A 15,384-nucleotide genomic window follows, 5' to 3' on the forward strand; every position below is an offset into this window, starting at 1 on the left:
GGGCTCTGAGCCACCTGAGCTGCTTGAAGATGGCCCTGCTCGCTGTGGGGCCCCAGGTGCAGATGACCTCGAAAGGCCCCTGCCAAGCCAAACCAGGCGAGGATTCTGCTTGCTTTGCGTGTGGAAAGCAGTGAGACCGGAGACCATCGGAGGGGGCCCCACAAGAAAACCCCTCCCTGGCGCTGCTGCTTCCCCTGCAGCCGCTTGGCATTCACCTGCAGCAGCTCCTGGGCAGACCAGCGCCGCTCCTCGTCCGGCTCCAGGCTGCACTCGAGGAAGTCCCGCAGCAGAGCCGACAGGCGCCTGGGCTCCTGCAGCTGCGGGGTCCCGTTCTGCCGGATCAGAGCGCGAGCCTGCAGGAAAAGCAAACTCAGCGCTCTGCCAGCTTCCTTCCCACCCACAAGTGCTCACATCGACCCCGGCTTCCCAGCCCCAGCTCCAGGGGCACTTTCCTCCCTGGCAGAGATGCTGCTCACAGCTCATTTTTCTATGCCAACCAAAAAACCCAAACCCTGGTGCTGCCACAGCCTTTTAAAGAGCTGGTGCACTTGCTTCACATTTTCAGGTCATCCTCACAGCCAGAAGAACTGCAACAACGTAAATCCCAAAGCAAATTGTGTCTGGAGACTGCAGAATATGTGTCTGTGTTGAGACTCCAGTCCTCTGGGAATTCCCTTCCCCATGTGCAGAAACCTCCAGCTGCTGCTCCCAGTGCAGGGTCACCCTGTGCTCACAGGCCTCTGCAACCACGGGAGAATTGGCCTCTTACCATGGCCCTCGTTTCCTTGAAGTAAGGAGGTTCTCCTTCCACCATCTCGATGGTCACAATTCCGAAGGACCAGATGTCCACCTTGGGGCCGTAAGGAGAACTGGTGACAACTTCTGGGGCCATCCAGTGAGCAGTGCCCACCATGGAGCTGCGCTGGTCCTGCTCAGGGCTGAGCTGAGCGCTGAGGCCAAAATCAGCTGAGGACAGAAGCAAACACTGTCAAAGGCAGCTGGAATGAGGAAACCAAGCACAAAGACTCCCCGCTCTCCGTCTGAGAATGCAGCAGTGAAGTCAGCTGGAAAAGTCCTCAGGGCTGTAGCCAAGGAAAGATGGAACTGAACTGGACCCTTAAAGAAACCCTCAGCATTCATGCAGTTGCTTTTACTGATTCCCTTGGAGCTTTAGATTCCAACTCCTGTCCCCTCTGGGAGGGCCATTGCCAGAGCAAAGGCACCCCTGACAGCCTGCTCCTCTCCTGAGCTCTCTGCAGGGGCAGCCGCTCTCAGCTGGCAGCAGGGGCCAGGCAGTGCCCCCAGCAGCCCTTGTGGGGCTCTGGCCGTCACTGGGAAGCAGCCCCACAGCCGCACCCCGGGAGCGCCGTGCCTGGCCAGGAACACCCACCCAGCTTGACAGAGCCGTCCATGCCCAGAAGGATGTTGGAGCTCTTCAGATCTCTGTGGATCACCCGGTTCGAATGGAGGAAATCCAGGCCCTGCAGACACTGAGAGAGAACAAGAAACACGAGGGTAAAAACCAATGGCCGGAATATATCACACAAGAAAGGACAGTTTAGAATTCTGCCAGCAGCGACTTTGCTCTGACAGGCCAGGAGTGCAGTGCAGACAAGCTCCAGGCAAACGGTTCAAGGCAAAGCTGAGAACAGCACATCAAATCCAAAACAGACAGAGAGTGCCACAACAGCAGGAAAGAGAACAAGAACAGAGGAGAAGTGCAGTGCTGCTGGCAGGCCGTTCACTGCAGGGGCTCTTTCTTCGCCAGCTCATAAAAACAACAGAGAAACAAAGCCCTGAGCCTGCAGCCACTCCTGCTCTCACGCCCTCTTGGGAAGGACCATCGTGTCCAAGGCATGGCAGTCACAGGCAAGATCCCTCACCTCCTGACTGACGGCTGCCATCTCTCCTTCAGCCATGCGTGTCTGTCTGACAACGTCCTGCAAAGTTCCTCCATCCATGTATTCCATCACCAGCCAGAGATCTCCATCAACAAGGAAGCTGGAAGAGGAAAGCAGTGGCATGGAGACCAATGTGCAGTGCTCAATTCCCCCATGGAAAAGCCTGGAGTGGAGTTTTGTTGCCAGGTCACTTGTCAATGAGGACAGAATCCGATGGAGAGACATTCCTGCCAGGCTGCACAGCCCTTGGGATCTGCACAGTCCAAAGGAGGAGACCCCTGTGAGAAAGGAGAGGCCTGAGATGGCAAGCAGGTGAAAAATGCAGTTTAGCAAAGGCCCAGATCAATGTGGAACCACAACACTGGCCCCCAGCTGGTTCAGCTTCTGAACTCATCAGTTCCACCCTTCCCTGCAGAACAAGGCAACACAGCTCCCAGGGTTATCCAGGGGAGGAGGCCGGGCAGCTCTTGGGACAAAAGGGGTCAGAAAACCTTTCAGAAAGTCCCTTCAGAAACAGGCAAGGCCAGTGACAAATGGGCAAACGAGGCATTTCTGGGAACAAGAACCTGGTCTTCCTGGCATCTGCAGCAATGGGAAAGGGCTGGGAAGAAGAAGCCAAGGGAAATAATTTCTGCTGTGGTTTACCAGCACTTGTTGTAAGACACAGAAAACAGGGTCAGCTTGAAGGAAAAACCAAACCAAAGCAACAAAAGCACACGGAGGGAGCGAACTGCCAGGCTGTTGTTTTGGGAGGATACGGCTGGGTCAGGCATTTTCAAAACAGGCTACAGACTACGGATGCCAGGAAAGGTTTAGGCAGGGCCCGGGCACGGGATAAGGCCTGAAGCACTCACCTGTCCAAAGAGCTGACAATGTTGGGGTTCTTCTTGTTCTTCAGGAGCAGGAGCTCATTCACAGCTCGTTCCCTGTTCTGCCCTCTCAGACTCATTTTCTTTATGGCCACCTGAAGGGACATTGCAGACCTTTAACTGGAGGAGTCTGTGACAGGAGGCCGCAGCAAACACAGAGCGAGTCTTTTTGGGGCGACCGAGCCGGGCTGTGCCAAACTGCCTTGTGATGGGACACCAGAGCTCAGCAAGTGCCATTCCCACAGCCCATTGCTCTGCTCGCTGGGGGCTGCTTACAGGACACATGGCCAGAGACATTTGGCCTTGCAAGCTCTGCAGAAATGGCCCCTCAGCTGTCAGCCTCCAAGCTCCAACCACATTCTCTGCACCTACAGTCTTCTCAAATGGCCTCAACACTCTCATTATTGTTCAAACACATTCTGCAAGCAGGAGGTAATTCTGGTTCTGTGCAAACAGAGCAAAACAGCCGGGAACCCTTTAGCAGTTCTATGGGATTGGGTCATGATTTCAGATGCAACTGCTCTGGTTGGGATTGCACAACAAAGCAAACACACACATCCATTGCTCAGGTGATCCCTGTCACAGGCTGTCACTGACCCCAGAGCCAAACACAACTGCAGGGTTTAGGAGAGAGCTTTGCTCTGGACATCCATCTTCTCATTTCTCTCCCTCTCTCTCTGTGAACAGCTGCAGTGGAACTAAAACCCCAAACTGAGCCCAAGCAGGATCTCTCCCTCTTTAGGCCTTGAGGTATCCTTTGAAGATGAAAGGCAGGATGGAAAAACTGCTAAATAGTGTTCCTGTCTGAGGCTGGGGTGAAGATAAATTGGGCCTCAGTCTCCAGCACTGATGCATTCCCACTTTTAGATATGAAGACCAAGCCAGCGTGTCCTGCTCTGACAGACACCGCTGCCCTCCTTGCATTCCTTTGGGCACTTCAGAAGGACCAAGCCTGTCCCAGCTGTGCTCTGCAGGCTGACACGGCTCTGCCTGCAGAGGAGCAGCCTGTGCAGGAAAGCTCTGCTGGCCCCCAAAGCTGCAGCCACAGCTCCCAGCAGAGGGGAGAGCCCTGGAGAGCTGCCAGACGTGCTGGGCGTGTTGACACTGACCTCTCCTCCAGTGGCCCTGTCGAGTCCTTTCGAAACGGTTCCAAAAGCCCTGGAGACAAAACAGCAGAGAAGAAAGAAGCAGCGCTTTAGGCCCTGGCAGTGAAAGCCAGCCCAGACAGGAGATCTCTGCTGCCTGCAGCGTTCACAAACACCTGGGGGCATCGACCCTTCCAACAACAGCGCAGCAGCCACCAGCCCTCTGCCATGCAAGGTGTGCCAGAGAAAACTGGGACCCAACACCAAGGAATTGGGCTGGAGCAAATCCCAAATGTCCATGCTGCACTGCTTTACTTCAAAACCTGAAGTGAGCAATGGGTGTCTAAAGAACTGGAAAAGAATGCATTCCATCCTTTTCCATTTCCTGCCTAAGACCTGCAGGATCCACAAGGGCCCTGCCATCAGGCAGGTGATGCATTTTCCCCCAGAGTGCATCAGCTCTGTGTCTGTTACTGAATGTCTGGGCTCTACTACCTGTGCTAGAATAGAGCACTTATTAGTTCATCTCTGGTTTCTGTTTCTAAACCATTAGGTTGATAATCCTGACCGGAGGATATTTTTGGAAGCAAAATATTTGAAAGAAATCTCCTTGAGAACTGTTTTCTGACAGTCACCAGATGGTGAGTGGCTCTTTTAGGCAATCCAGTTCCAGGGACAGAAGATCTTCCAGGTCCTGCTCCTTGCTGCAGGCAGGACACTGCCAGCCTCAGGGGCCTTTGACGGTGCCTTCTGAGCACAGGTATCAATTCTGATCAGGACTGAGGGACAGCAGGATGGCGCCCCAGTGTCTGGAGGTGTTTGGAGCTCTCCTGACTTCTCACTTGATCCTGCACCAGCACAAGACCTGGGCCTGCTTGTGCAGAAGTAACTGCCGTGCACTTACCCTTGGCCAATCTGCTCCACTTCCAGGTATTTCTCGGCAGGCTCTGCCAGGCTCACGGTGTTCCCTGAAAGAAACCACGTGGAAGACGCTCCCTCCCAGAGAGAGACCCCGCCTTGCAGCAGAGCCAGAATGCAGCCCCCCTCCCTGGGGCCGTCAGCCCCTTGGTCTCAGCTGGGGAAGGACAAGAAATGACCCTGGCACATTCAGCTGCAGAGCAGCACTGGGTGCAGCTGATGCCGAGACACACACACAGCACCATGCCCTGGCACACAGGAACAGAGCAGACGTACTCAGCTGCATCAGGCACCACTCCCCTCTCCCCTCTGGCTGCAGGGCTGTGCTGCTGTCAGAATGTTCAGCCCAGGATCCCACAGCCGAGGGAGGTTCAGTGTCCTCTTCCCAAGCACAGGGAGCTTCTCTGTCCTCTTCCCAAAACGCTGCAGGTTCACCATCATCTCTCCAAGCCACGGGACGTTCACTGTCCGCTTCCCATGCTGGGAGAAGTTCACCCTCCTCTTCCCAAGACACAGGATGTCCTCTGTCCTCCTCCCACGCCGGGAGATGTCCACTGTCCTTGTCCCACACCGCGGGAGCCTCGCCGTTGTGTTCCCACAGCGCGGGATGTTCGCCCTCATCTCCCAGAGCAGCGGGAAGTTCATTGTCATCTCCCGGCACTGAGGGATGTTCACCATCGTCCCCCGGAACAGCAGGAAGCTCACTGCTGCCTTCCTCCTCTTTGGCCTCCTCTTTGGAAGCAGAGGGAGCCAGAGGAGGTGCTGGTGCTGCTTTTGTGCCCTGTGGACAGACGGCAGCGTGAGGGATGGGAAGTTCTGTCTCAGTTATCACCTTATTTACCCTCAGCTGCACATCCAGCTGCACTAAGCAGAAATTGGGTTCGGAGCTGTTCAAACTAACAATGGGCTAAAGTCCACATTGCCCCTTATTGTTGGGAATTCTATATTCCACCATGGCTTGAGCCTGCAAGCAATGCTCTGCCTGCAAAACCAGACCTGCAGCTCTTCAAAAGCTCTTCAGCAGAAAAGGAGAAAACTCCCAGGGATCCCTTTGCTGCTGCAAGGACACTGGCAGGAACTTTCCTTCAGCCTCCCAGGCTGGCACTCGGCTGCCACATGCCGAGCTCACAACTTGCTGCACAATTCCAAACACCAAAGGTTCCTTTCCCACTCACCGAAGGAGGAGCTGCTCGGGATCCACTCATGAGGTGCCCTGCAAGGGAAGAGGGAACATGAACCAGATGCTGTCAGGAAAAAAACTGCCTGTGGTGGGAAATGCCCCGGAGCAAGGCAACCCCGAGAGAGCATTTTGCTTTCACAGCGTCCCTCCAGGAGCCGCAGTCCCTTCACACAGCAAGAGAACAGCACAAAATACTGGGCTGGGTCAGCTCTTGGCTGGACAGGCAGTTCCAGGCTCTGCTGCCACAGACTCCCCCGCTTGAGGGAACAGAACCCCCCAGGGCTCATTGCAAATGCTGAGCACACCCCGCTGGCTGCAGACACCCCCTTTTCCAGCTGCAGCTGCTGCCAGGAGCTCTCCCAAAGCAATGGTGTCTTCATGGCAATTTGGTTACAAAGTCAGCTCAGGCCCAGAGGAAGAACAGCAAGCACACAGCAAGCCCAAAGCCACAGCACCGAGGGAAAACCTCGACTTACGTGCCAAGTGGGTTAAAAAATACCCCGCATACGCCACAGAGTACAGCGTGCAAACTGCAGCAGCCACGTGCTGGATCATTTTGGCTGCGCTGCACACGTCTGCAGACTGTAGCCCTGCAAGCACAGAAGGACACCCGTCAGGGCTGGGCTGGCTGCTGAGAATGCCTCGGGCAGGAGGATCCTCCGGCAACGAGCAGTGCCCAGAGCCACTCTGGACACTGAGGCCTCCGTGTGCCACAGCAACGGGAACACCTCGGGGACGTGGCAGTGCTCCTGTGACATCACAGCAGCAGCTCACGCAGAAACCGCCTGCAAGGTTCTCCTGTGTCACAAAGGAGCACAAAGAACCCTCCCAGGGCACAGCCTGTTGCCCAAAGGATCCAGGAGGAGCTCTGAAAATGCAGCAAACAAGGACACCCCATAGCCCAGCCTGAACACTGAGGAGGAACAAGGACGGCACCAAAGCAGAGCTAACATGACCTTTAGTCACTGACACTTCTGGCTAAAACCAGCAAGCCGTGTTCCATCTGGGATCTTTGTTCTCGTTCTAAAAACAAGCAAGGTTCTCCACTCTAAATATAGAGAAGGCAGGAACTGGGCAGGAGGTGGGATGAGGAAGGAGGAGGAGGAGGGAGAGAGGAAGAAGAGGAGCAGGAAGAGGAGGAGCAGGAGCAGGAAAAGGAGGAGAAACAGGAGGTTCCAGTGCCCCCTGTGGCCACAGCACCCTTGGCCCTGGGACCATCGCCCCCGCCTCATCCTGCAGGTGAGAGGGGAGGGGGAGCTCATCCCAAATCTATCGGGGGGTCCCTGTGAGGGTTTTTTTATTGGGGTGTGTTTGGAGCTTGCAGACTGTGGAATTGAGCCCCAAATATCATCTGGGAGGCTCAAATAAACCCTCTGAGGATTTTTTCTCTCTCTGTGTGTGTAGGTTTGGATCTTGCAGGACCCCAAAGCTGAGCCACTTGGGGGGATCTTTGGGCGTCCACGTGGCCATTGCCCAGGGCCACCAGGGGGAGGACATTGGTCCTGGGAACCCCCGGGGGAGCAGAGAAGGGGCAACCCCTGGGACCCCCGGAGTGGGGGGAGCAGAGAGGGGCGATCCTGGAGCTGGGGGAACCCCGGCTGGCTGGAAAGGGGGGGAGCCTGGAGAGGAGGGACCCCTGGGACCCCTGGGACCTCAAAGTAGATCATCAGGGGAGAAGGGACCCCATGGACCCCCAAAAGCCCCTGGATCATCCCTAAGCAGGAGGGCGGAGAAGGGGGATCCCCTGGAACCACTGGACCCCCATCATCCCAAGGAAGGGAAACCTCTGGAACGCCAAAAGTGGAGAGATCTGAGATCGGGAACTCCTGGGAGAGTTGTTTTGGGCTGAACCTTGATATAGTGGAGATTTCCATGGACACAAGACTCCTGCTGAGTTCTAGGGGTGGACTTGGGCAGGAGGAGCCTCTATTCCAAGGTGCTCCCACCTTGGTTTTCCCCAAAGCAGGATTTGTCATTCCCAGGCTGTGGCTGGATGGAGGAGGAGGAAAAGCCCCGGAGATCCTGCAGGAGGAGGGGCTGCAACCCCAGCCCAGGAAGCTGCGGGGAGGAAAGAGCCCCCCTGAGCCAGGAAGGTGGCCGGAGATCCAGCCGGAGCACGGAGCTTGTAGAGAAGCCTCATGGCAGGGAGAAACCCCACAAGTGCTTGGAATGTGGGCAGGGTTTCAGCTGCAGCTCCACCCTGATGGAACACCACAACATCCACACTGGGGAGAGGCCCTGTGAGTGTGGGGAGTGTGGGGAGAGCTTCAGTGGGACCTCTGACCTCACCAAGCACCACAGGATCCACACTGGGGAACGGCCCTATGAGTGCTTGGAATGTCAGAAGAGCTTCAGGTGGAATTCAGAGATTGTCACTCACCAGCACTTCCACACCAGGGAGAGGCCCTGTGAGTGCCCCGAGTGCAGGAAGAGCTTCGTGCGCTGCTCCTGCTCCATCCCCCATGGGAGGATCCATGTTGCATGATCCCCAGTGACCCCCGTTGGGCAGAGCCCCAGTGACCCCGCTCTGGGTGATCCCGGTTGGGTGGGGGAAGGTGTTGGAGAGATTTCTTTCCCCTCTCCTTGTCCTGGTGTGATTTGGTTGGTAATAAATTCCCTCCCTGTGCCCGGGCCGGGTCTGTTGTGCCCGTGCCGGATTTGCTGAGGGATCTCTCCCGCTCCTTGTCCCCAGGCAGGAACCCTCGGTTCCATTTTCTATCCCTGTGCGGCTGCGGGGGGCAGGGACAGAGCGGCTCTGGGGGGTGCCTGGCATGGGGCCAGCGTCACCCCTCGCCACGGGCACCCCTGAGACCCCGCGCAGCCGGGCACACATTTCTGGGCACAGCTGAGCTCCCAGCTGCGCAGCGCCCCAAGGCTCCCCGTGCCTGGAAAAGCCCCAGCCGGGGCTGCAGCGTCCCGGAACCGCTCAGCCAATCCAAACGCAGCCAAAACGCGCTGCAGCCAATGGGAGCGCGAGGAGTTGAGGAGTCATCGGTTGTGTGGCAGAGCCTCGGCAATCGGTGCCCAAAAGTGCTCGGAGCCAATGAGAGCGCGCGGCGCTGCTGAGCCCGCGCTGCTCCGGACTGGTGCTGCCAGCGCAGCGCGGCCGCTCTGGGGCTGGTGCTCCCTGGGCGGCGCTGGCCATGGGGCGAGTGGCGGCAGCTGGGGCCGTACTGGTGGCACTGGTGGTGCTGGGAGCCCCCCCGGCTGCGGGCGCGGAGCTCTCGGGAGAGCGGGGGGGGCGGGAGGCGGTGGGACAGGGGGGAGAATGGGGAAAAGGGGGCGGTGGGAGCCCGAAATTGCAGGGGCAGGAGGAGGAGGGGACCCCGAAAGGAAGAGCGGGAGGGGCTGAGGATTGGGGGCAGGTGAGGAAGGGTCGGGAGAGGGTGGGAAAGTGGGGAAAAGGGGAGGGTAGGACCCCAAACCTGAGCGGGAAGGGGGGCTGGGATTTTGGGAAATTATGTTTAAAAGGTTGGGAAAGAGGAAAAGGAGTAAATGGGATCCCAAAACTCATCTGGGGAGAGGCTGAAAGTCCCAGGGGAGAGGATGTGGAAGGGCAAATGGGGGAAGGGTGGAAAAGAGGAAGTGGCAGCTCGGGCAGGAGGGGTCCATGGTCGTCCTGGGGCACAGGGGGTGCGGAGTGGGGATCCGGGGTGGATCCCGGAGCTCTGGGGCTGCTGGGGGGGCACCCCCGGGCCTGTGTCCTGCACACACAGGGGTGTTCCAGTACGTGGGAAAGTCCGAGTGTCACTTCATGAACGGCACGGAGAAGGTGAGGTACCTGAGCAGGTTCATCTACAATCGGGAGCAGTACGCGATGTTCGACTGCGACGTGGGGCACTTTTTGGGGTTCACCCCCTATGGGGAGACAGCAGCCAGGTATTGGAACAGCGACCCAGACGTTATGGAGCAAAAAAGGGCTGCGGCGGACTGGCTGTGCCGGTACAACCACGAGTATCTCAGCCCGTTCCTCACGGAGCGCCAAGGTGAGCGCGGGGCAGAGCGTGTCCCCTCGGGCCCTGCCCTGGCAATGACCCTGGAGCCCCTCAAAACCTCCCTGGAATCGGCCCAGAGCCCTCAGCCCTCCTTGTGCCCATCCCCGAGACCTTGTGTCCCTGCCACTGACCCCCGTGGCTCTCCCAGTCCATCCCAGTCTCTCCCAGTGCCTCCCGGCTGTCCATCTCAGCCTAGCGTGGTGCTGCCGCCTCTCAGCCAATCAGAGCGCGTGTCTCTGATGACTCATCAGTTGCCAGGCAGACCCGCAGCGCCGAGTGCCCCGCACTGGACTCGGCTTCCCAGTGCCGCGCACTTCGTTCCCAGTTCCTCCCAGTGCCGCCCCAGTCCCTCCCAGTCCATTCCCAGTCCATTCCCAGTTCACTCCTAGACCTCCATCCTCCCTCCCATTGCCCCCCATCCCCTCCCATCTCTCTGAGTGCCACCCCAGTCCTTCCCAGTCCATTCCCAGTCCCTCCCAAGGCCACCCCACCCCTCCCCTCTCTCTCCCAGTTCCCCCCAGCTGATCCCAGTCTGTCCCCGCTCTCTCCCAGTGTCCCCAAGCGTGCCCATCTCGCTGGTGCCCTCGAGCTCCCAGCCCGGGGTTGCTCCGTGATGGATTTCTACCCTGCCCACACCCAGCTGAGGTGGTTCCAGGGCCAGCAAGAGCTCTCTGTGGTGGCCACCGACATGGTCCCCAACAAGGACTGGACCTACCAGCTCCTGGTGCTGCTGGAAACACCCCCCTGGCGCGGGCTCACCTGCAGCTGCCAAGTGGAGCACGTCAGCCTGGAGCACCCCCTGAGCCAGCACTGGGGCACGGGGGAGGAATTGGGGGCGCTGCAAGAGCCACTGGGATGTGCTGGGAGCAACTGGGAGGGAGTTGGAGACATGCTGGTTTCAGCTGGGAGAGGGACTTGGAGGTGTGGAAGGGCTGAGAAGTGGTTTCAAGGATGCTGGGGAGGGTGGGATGGTTCTGGCGGTCCTGCTGGACACTGGGAGGGAGTTTGGAGGTGCTGGGTGTGACTGGGAAGGATTGGAGTGAGTCTAGAGGAGCTGGAAGGAGATTGGGGATGGAAAAGCAGAGGTTGGGATGAGGTTGGTTGTGCTGGGAAGAGACTAGGAGGGGTCAGGTTGAGTCCTGGTGAGGCTGGGAAGGGACTGGGACAGGGTTTGTGGGTCCTGGGGCTGCAGGGACAACTGGAAGGGGGTGGTGGGATCCTGAGAAGGATGGGCGAGGCTTTGGTGGGTCCTGGGAAGGCCGGGAAGGGATCGAGGGAAGGTTTCAGGGGGTTCTGGGTGAGATGGGGGTGACTGGGAGGGTACTTGGAGGGGCTTGGGGTGTCTCTGAGAGGTTTTGGGGGGTCCTTATCCCTGCAGAGCCCCCAGAGATGCCACTGGATGCCGCCCGCAGCAAGATGCTGGCAGGGATCGGGGGCTCCGAGTTGGGCTTCGTCTTCCTGGCGCTGGGGCTCAGCTTCTAGGAGCTTGTGTGCTCCTTCCCCGGGGCTCCAGCCCGGTGTCACCCCCTTTTCTCTGCACACAGAGCTCCTGAGCCGCCGCCGGCTGAAGCCCCTCCCCGTGGTCTTGGGCCCGGCCGGGACCCCCCGCTCCATCCCCACGCTGATTTTGGGGGGGTCGTGTGTCCCCTCAACCCTGCTGTCACTCTGCCCCTGCCCGCCTGCTCCCAGTCTTCCCAGTAAAGCTTCCCAGTTAAACCCAGTCCAGGTTATGGGGGGCAGTGGGGAGGGACTTGGGGGGACCCCACGGCGGGGCCGGGACTGGGCAGGGAGGGTGGGGTCCAGGTGGGGAACACTGGGTGCTGCGGGTCTGCCCGGCAACTGGTGAGTCATCAGCCCCGCTCGCTCTGATTGGCTGACTCTTGTCCATCGCGTTCTCTCATTGGCTGAGGAGAGGCCCGGGACTGGAGAGAAGCAACGGCAGAGATCCCGCCCCGAGCACCGGCACGGGGACAACAGACCCAGCCTGGGCACACGGAGGGAATTTATTACCAACCAAACACAGCAGCACAAGGAGAAGGGAAAGAAATCCCTCCAACACCTTCCCCCCACCCAACGGGGATCACCCACAACAGGGCTTATCCACGATGGAGAGACGGGGACAGCCGAGTTTAGACCAGAAGCCAATTTCATTGAGGGTACCAGGTGTTTATACAGGGTTTTACTTGTGTGGTGCTCAGATAGGGCTCGATGTTTGCTAACAATTTCCCATTGGTTACACATTCTTCATGACATCACGGCACCTGGGAACATTATCTTATCACAAAGTCTCACAACAGGTTGCTTGGTCACTTCTTGCCCAGGGAGACTTAAACTGTGTCTGTGTCTCCCACAGTTGCTGCTCAGTCAGGCCTCAGATATCGGCCCCTTTATCAGCTCCATTGTTTCCCTCTCTGTTTTATTCCCCATTCAGGGGCACCAGGGCTCTGCCTAACGGGGGTCACTGGGGATCATCCAGCCGGGATCCTCCCATGGGGGATGGAGCTGGAGCAGCCCACAAAGCTCTTCCCTCACTCCCTTCCCTCACTCCAAGCTCTTCCCTCACTAGGGGCACTCCCAGGGCTTCCCCTTAGTGTTGCCTCCGTTGGTGTTGGGTCAAGTGAGAGCTCCTGGAGAAGCTCTTCCCACACTCCCCACACTCGTAGGGCCTCTCCCCACTGTGGATGCGCCGGTGCACGGTGAGGCTGGAGTTTTGGTTGAAGCCCTTCCCGCAGTCGGGGCAGCGGAAGGGCCTCTCCTCTGTGTGAATCCGCTCATGTAGGAGGAGATTGGAGCTGGTGTGAAACCTCTTCCCACACTGGGGACACTCGTAGGGCCTCTCCCCAGTGTGGATGCGCTGGTGTCTTCTCAGTTTGGAGCTCCGCCCAAAGCTCTTCCCACATTCCAAGCAGGTGTAGGGCCGTTCCCCAGTGTGGATCAGCTGGTGCTGGATCAGGTGGGAGCTCTGCATGAAGCTCTTCCCACACTCCCCACACTCGTAGGGCCTCTCCCCGCTGTGGATGCGTTGGTGTCTTCTCAGTTCGGAGCTCCACCCAAAGCTCTTCCCACATTCCAAGCACTCATAAGGTCGTTCCCCAGGGTGGATCACCTGGTGATGGATCAGGGTGGAGCTGTGTCTGAACCCCTTCCCACACTCCCCACACTCATAGGGCCGTTCCCCAGTGTGGATCCTCTGGTGCTCGATCAGCTTGGAGCTCCGGCTGAAGCCCTGCCCACATTCCAAGCACTTGTGAGGCTTCTCCCTGCCATGAGGCTTCTCCACCAGTTCCGTGCTCCGGCTGGATCTCCGGCCGCCTTCCTGGCTCAGGGGGGCTCTTTCCTCCCCATAGCTCCCTGGGCTGGGTTTGCAGCCCCTCCTCCGGCAGGATCTCTGGAGCTTTTCCTCCTCCTCCATCCAGCCACAACCTGGAATGAAAAATCCTGGTTTGGGGAAAAAACAAGAGGAGAGCACCTTGGACTGGAGGTTCCTCCTTGCCCAAGTTCGTCTCAGCAAATCATTGGTAAGTTTTTCTATGTAAGAACCTCCAAAACACCAAGATTCACCCCAGAAATCCTGCAAAATTCAAGACACTGATCAAAAACACCCCAAACATCAAAAGTGAGCAAAAACCTCCTCCAAAAGATAAAGATTCAGCTGCCACATAAAACCAAAGCACCAACATTTAGCCCAAGCAAGCTCAGAAACACCAAGATTCACCCCGTGAAAATCCTGGATCCCCCTGCACAGTCACCTGCTGCATGTGGGGGGAGCAGCGCTCCTGGGGCTGGGGGGAGGCTGCAGACACAGGGAGGGGTGGAACCTTGTGCTGCTTCCTGTTTCTGCTCCTCCTCCTCCTGTGACTCTGCTCTTCCTCACACTCCTCTTCCTCCTGCTATTCCTCCTTCTCCTGCAATATCCCACCTTCTCCTGCCACGTCCATCCTTTGACCATTTTGTTCCCCAACCGTGCTTCTCCTTCCCTCCTCCTCCTGCCCCCAGGCCCAGCACCCACTGCCGGCTCCCTCTTCCCCCCAAACCCACAGCATCCCAGCGCAGGGGCAGGGATGGAGCTGGGGCAGGTCGGGCTGGGGCAGTGCTGGGCTCTCGGCCGCTTCCACCCGCACTCGGTCCCCACTGCAGCCGCTCCCGCCAGGACAGCGCGGGGGGGCCCGGCCTTGGCGCTGCCCCACTCCCACCTCCCCAAATTCCCCTCGCGGGGGCGATGGGGCCGAGGGGGGGGGCGCAGGTGGGGTCCAGGTGGGGAACGCTGGGAGCTGCGAGTCTGCCTGGCAACTGGTGAGTCATCAGCGCCCTGCGCTCTGATTGGCTGAGCTCTGCCTGAGGGCTGGGGCTGCAGCAAAGAGGGGACACCCTGCTCCAGGGGGGATGTCCCGAAAACGGGGGACCCCCATGAAAGGAACAAGAGGAAAGTGTCTTTACAAACAGATGCTGTGAATCTCCTCAGAGATACGGCCAGGGACCTGTGCATAAGGGAGTGACAGGAGAAGCCATCGGTTTCAGGAAATGTTATCAACTGATGACACAGACTGCTGCTCAGCCAAGGTCCTGCTCAATTCATGAACTTCCCGAAGAACAACAAAGACTTAACAGAGCCAGGAATATCGTTTGTTTTATAAAAGCAGGGAGCAAATTACAGGGGCGTGTAGCATGTGGATTGGGAAGTCTGCACCTCTCAAGTACTTCAGCCAGTGGGGAAAGGGAGAGGGAGATGTGGCCAGGAGAATTGGGATGAAAAGGAGGCTGTGTCCTCCAACAACTGCAGAGATCCCATGGGGAATGTCCCATGGCCTCTCCCATTTCTAGGAATGAAATTACTTTTACAGGACTCCGCTGTCTGCTTTGTGGACAGAAACCTCTGCTGATGTCAATTTTCCCACACACCCTGGGGCTCATCCGGAATTCCTTCCACCGTCCAGGGCGCAGGGCAGGGAGTGCAGCTGAAGGTGCCTCACCCACTTTGGGTGATCGGCTCCCTTGGCTGGCGGCGGCACCGGGGATCGATTGGGGACCTGGGAGTGACCAGGAGACAGACGAGGGACACATCAGGGGGGTCTGTGAAGAGTCAGCAGGGAGAGAGCACTGAAAATCTCAGCAGTGACTGCACTGGGATCTTCGGGGAGTGAACATGGCAGGGCACCCAGGGAGGGGAGAGAAGGGAAAGCCAGGGAGGGGTCCTGGCCAAAGGGATGATGATCCCAAAATGTCTCTGAAGGGTCCCTTGGGAGAATGTTGAGGTAGTTTGCATATTCCCCCAGAGGTAATTAAGGACATGGACAGCCAGGGGGGCAATAAGGGAAGTGGAGAAGGGATTTGGACAACAGGGGATGGATGGTGTTGGTGTGCTGGGAAGGGATCGGGTGAAGGGCAGTGTGCAGCAATGTGGTGAAGGCAAGAAGCAGCAGGAGGAATCTATGTGGT

General features: G+C 58.1%; 1 protein-coding gene and 1 pseudogene across 1 annotated transcript; one reads left to right on the forward strand and one right to left on the reverse strand.

The window, feature by feature from the left end:
* The window catches only part of LOC137464098 (uncharacterized), a 1,364,046-nt pseudogene that overhangs the window by 938,201 nt on the left and 410,461 nt on the right, over nucleotides 1-15,384 (reverse strand).
* On the forward strand, nucleotides 9,021-11,430 carry LOC137464115 (class II histocompatibility antigen, B-L beta chain-like). Its single transcript, XM_068175422.1, is given in 5 exon segments — nucleotides 9,021-9,178; nucleotides 9,667-9,939; nucleotides 10,501-10,548; nucleotides 10,551-10,763; nucleotides 11,336-11,430. Coding segments are annotated over 5 exon segments (711 nt in total). The 5' UTR covers nucleotides 9,021-9,096.

Source organism: Anomalospiza imberbis, chromosome 36 (assembly GCF_031753505.1).
Source record: "Anomalospiza imberbis isolate Cuckoo-Finch-1a 21T00152 chromosome 36, ASM3175350v1, whole genome shotgun sequence".
Lineage (NCBI taxonomy): Eukaryota > Metazoa > Chordata > Aves > Passeriformes > Viduidae > Anomalospiza > Anomalospiza imberbis.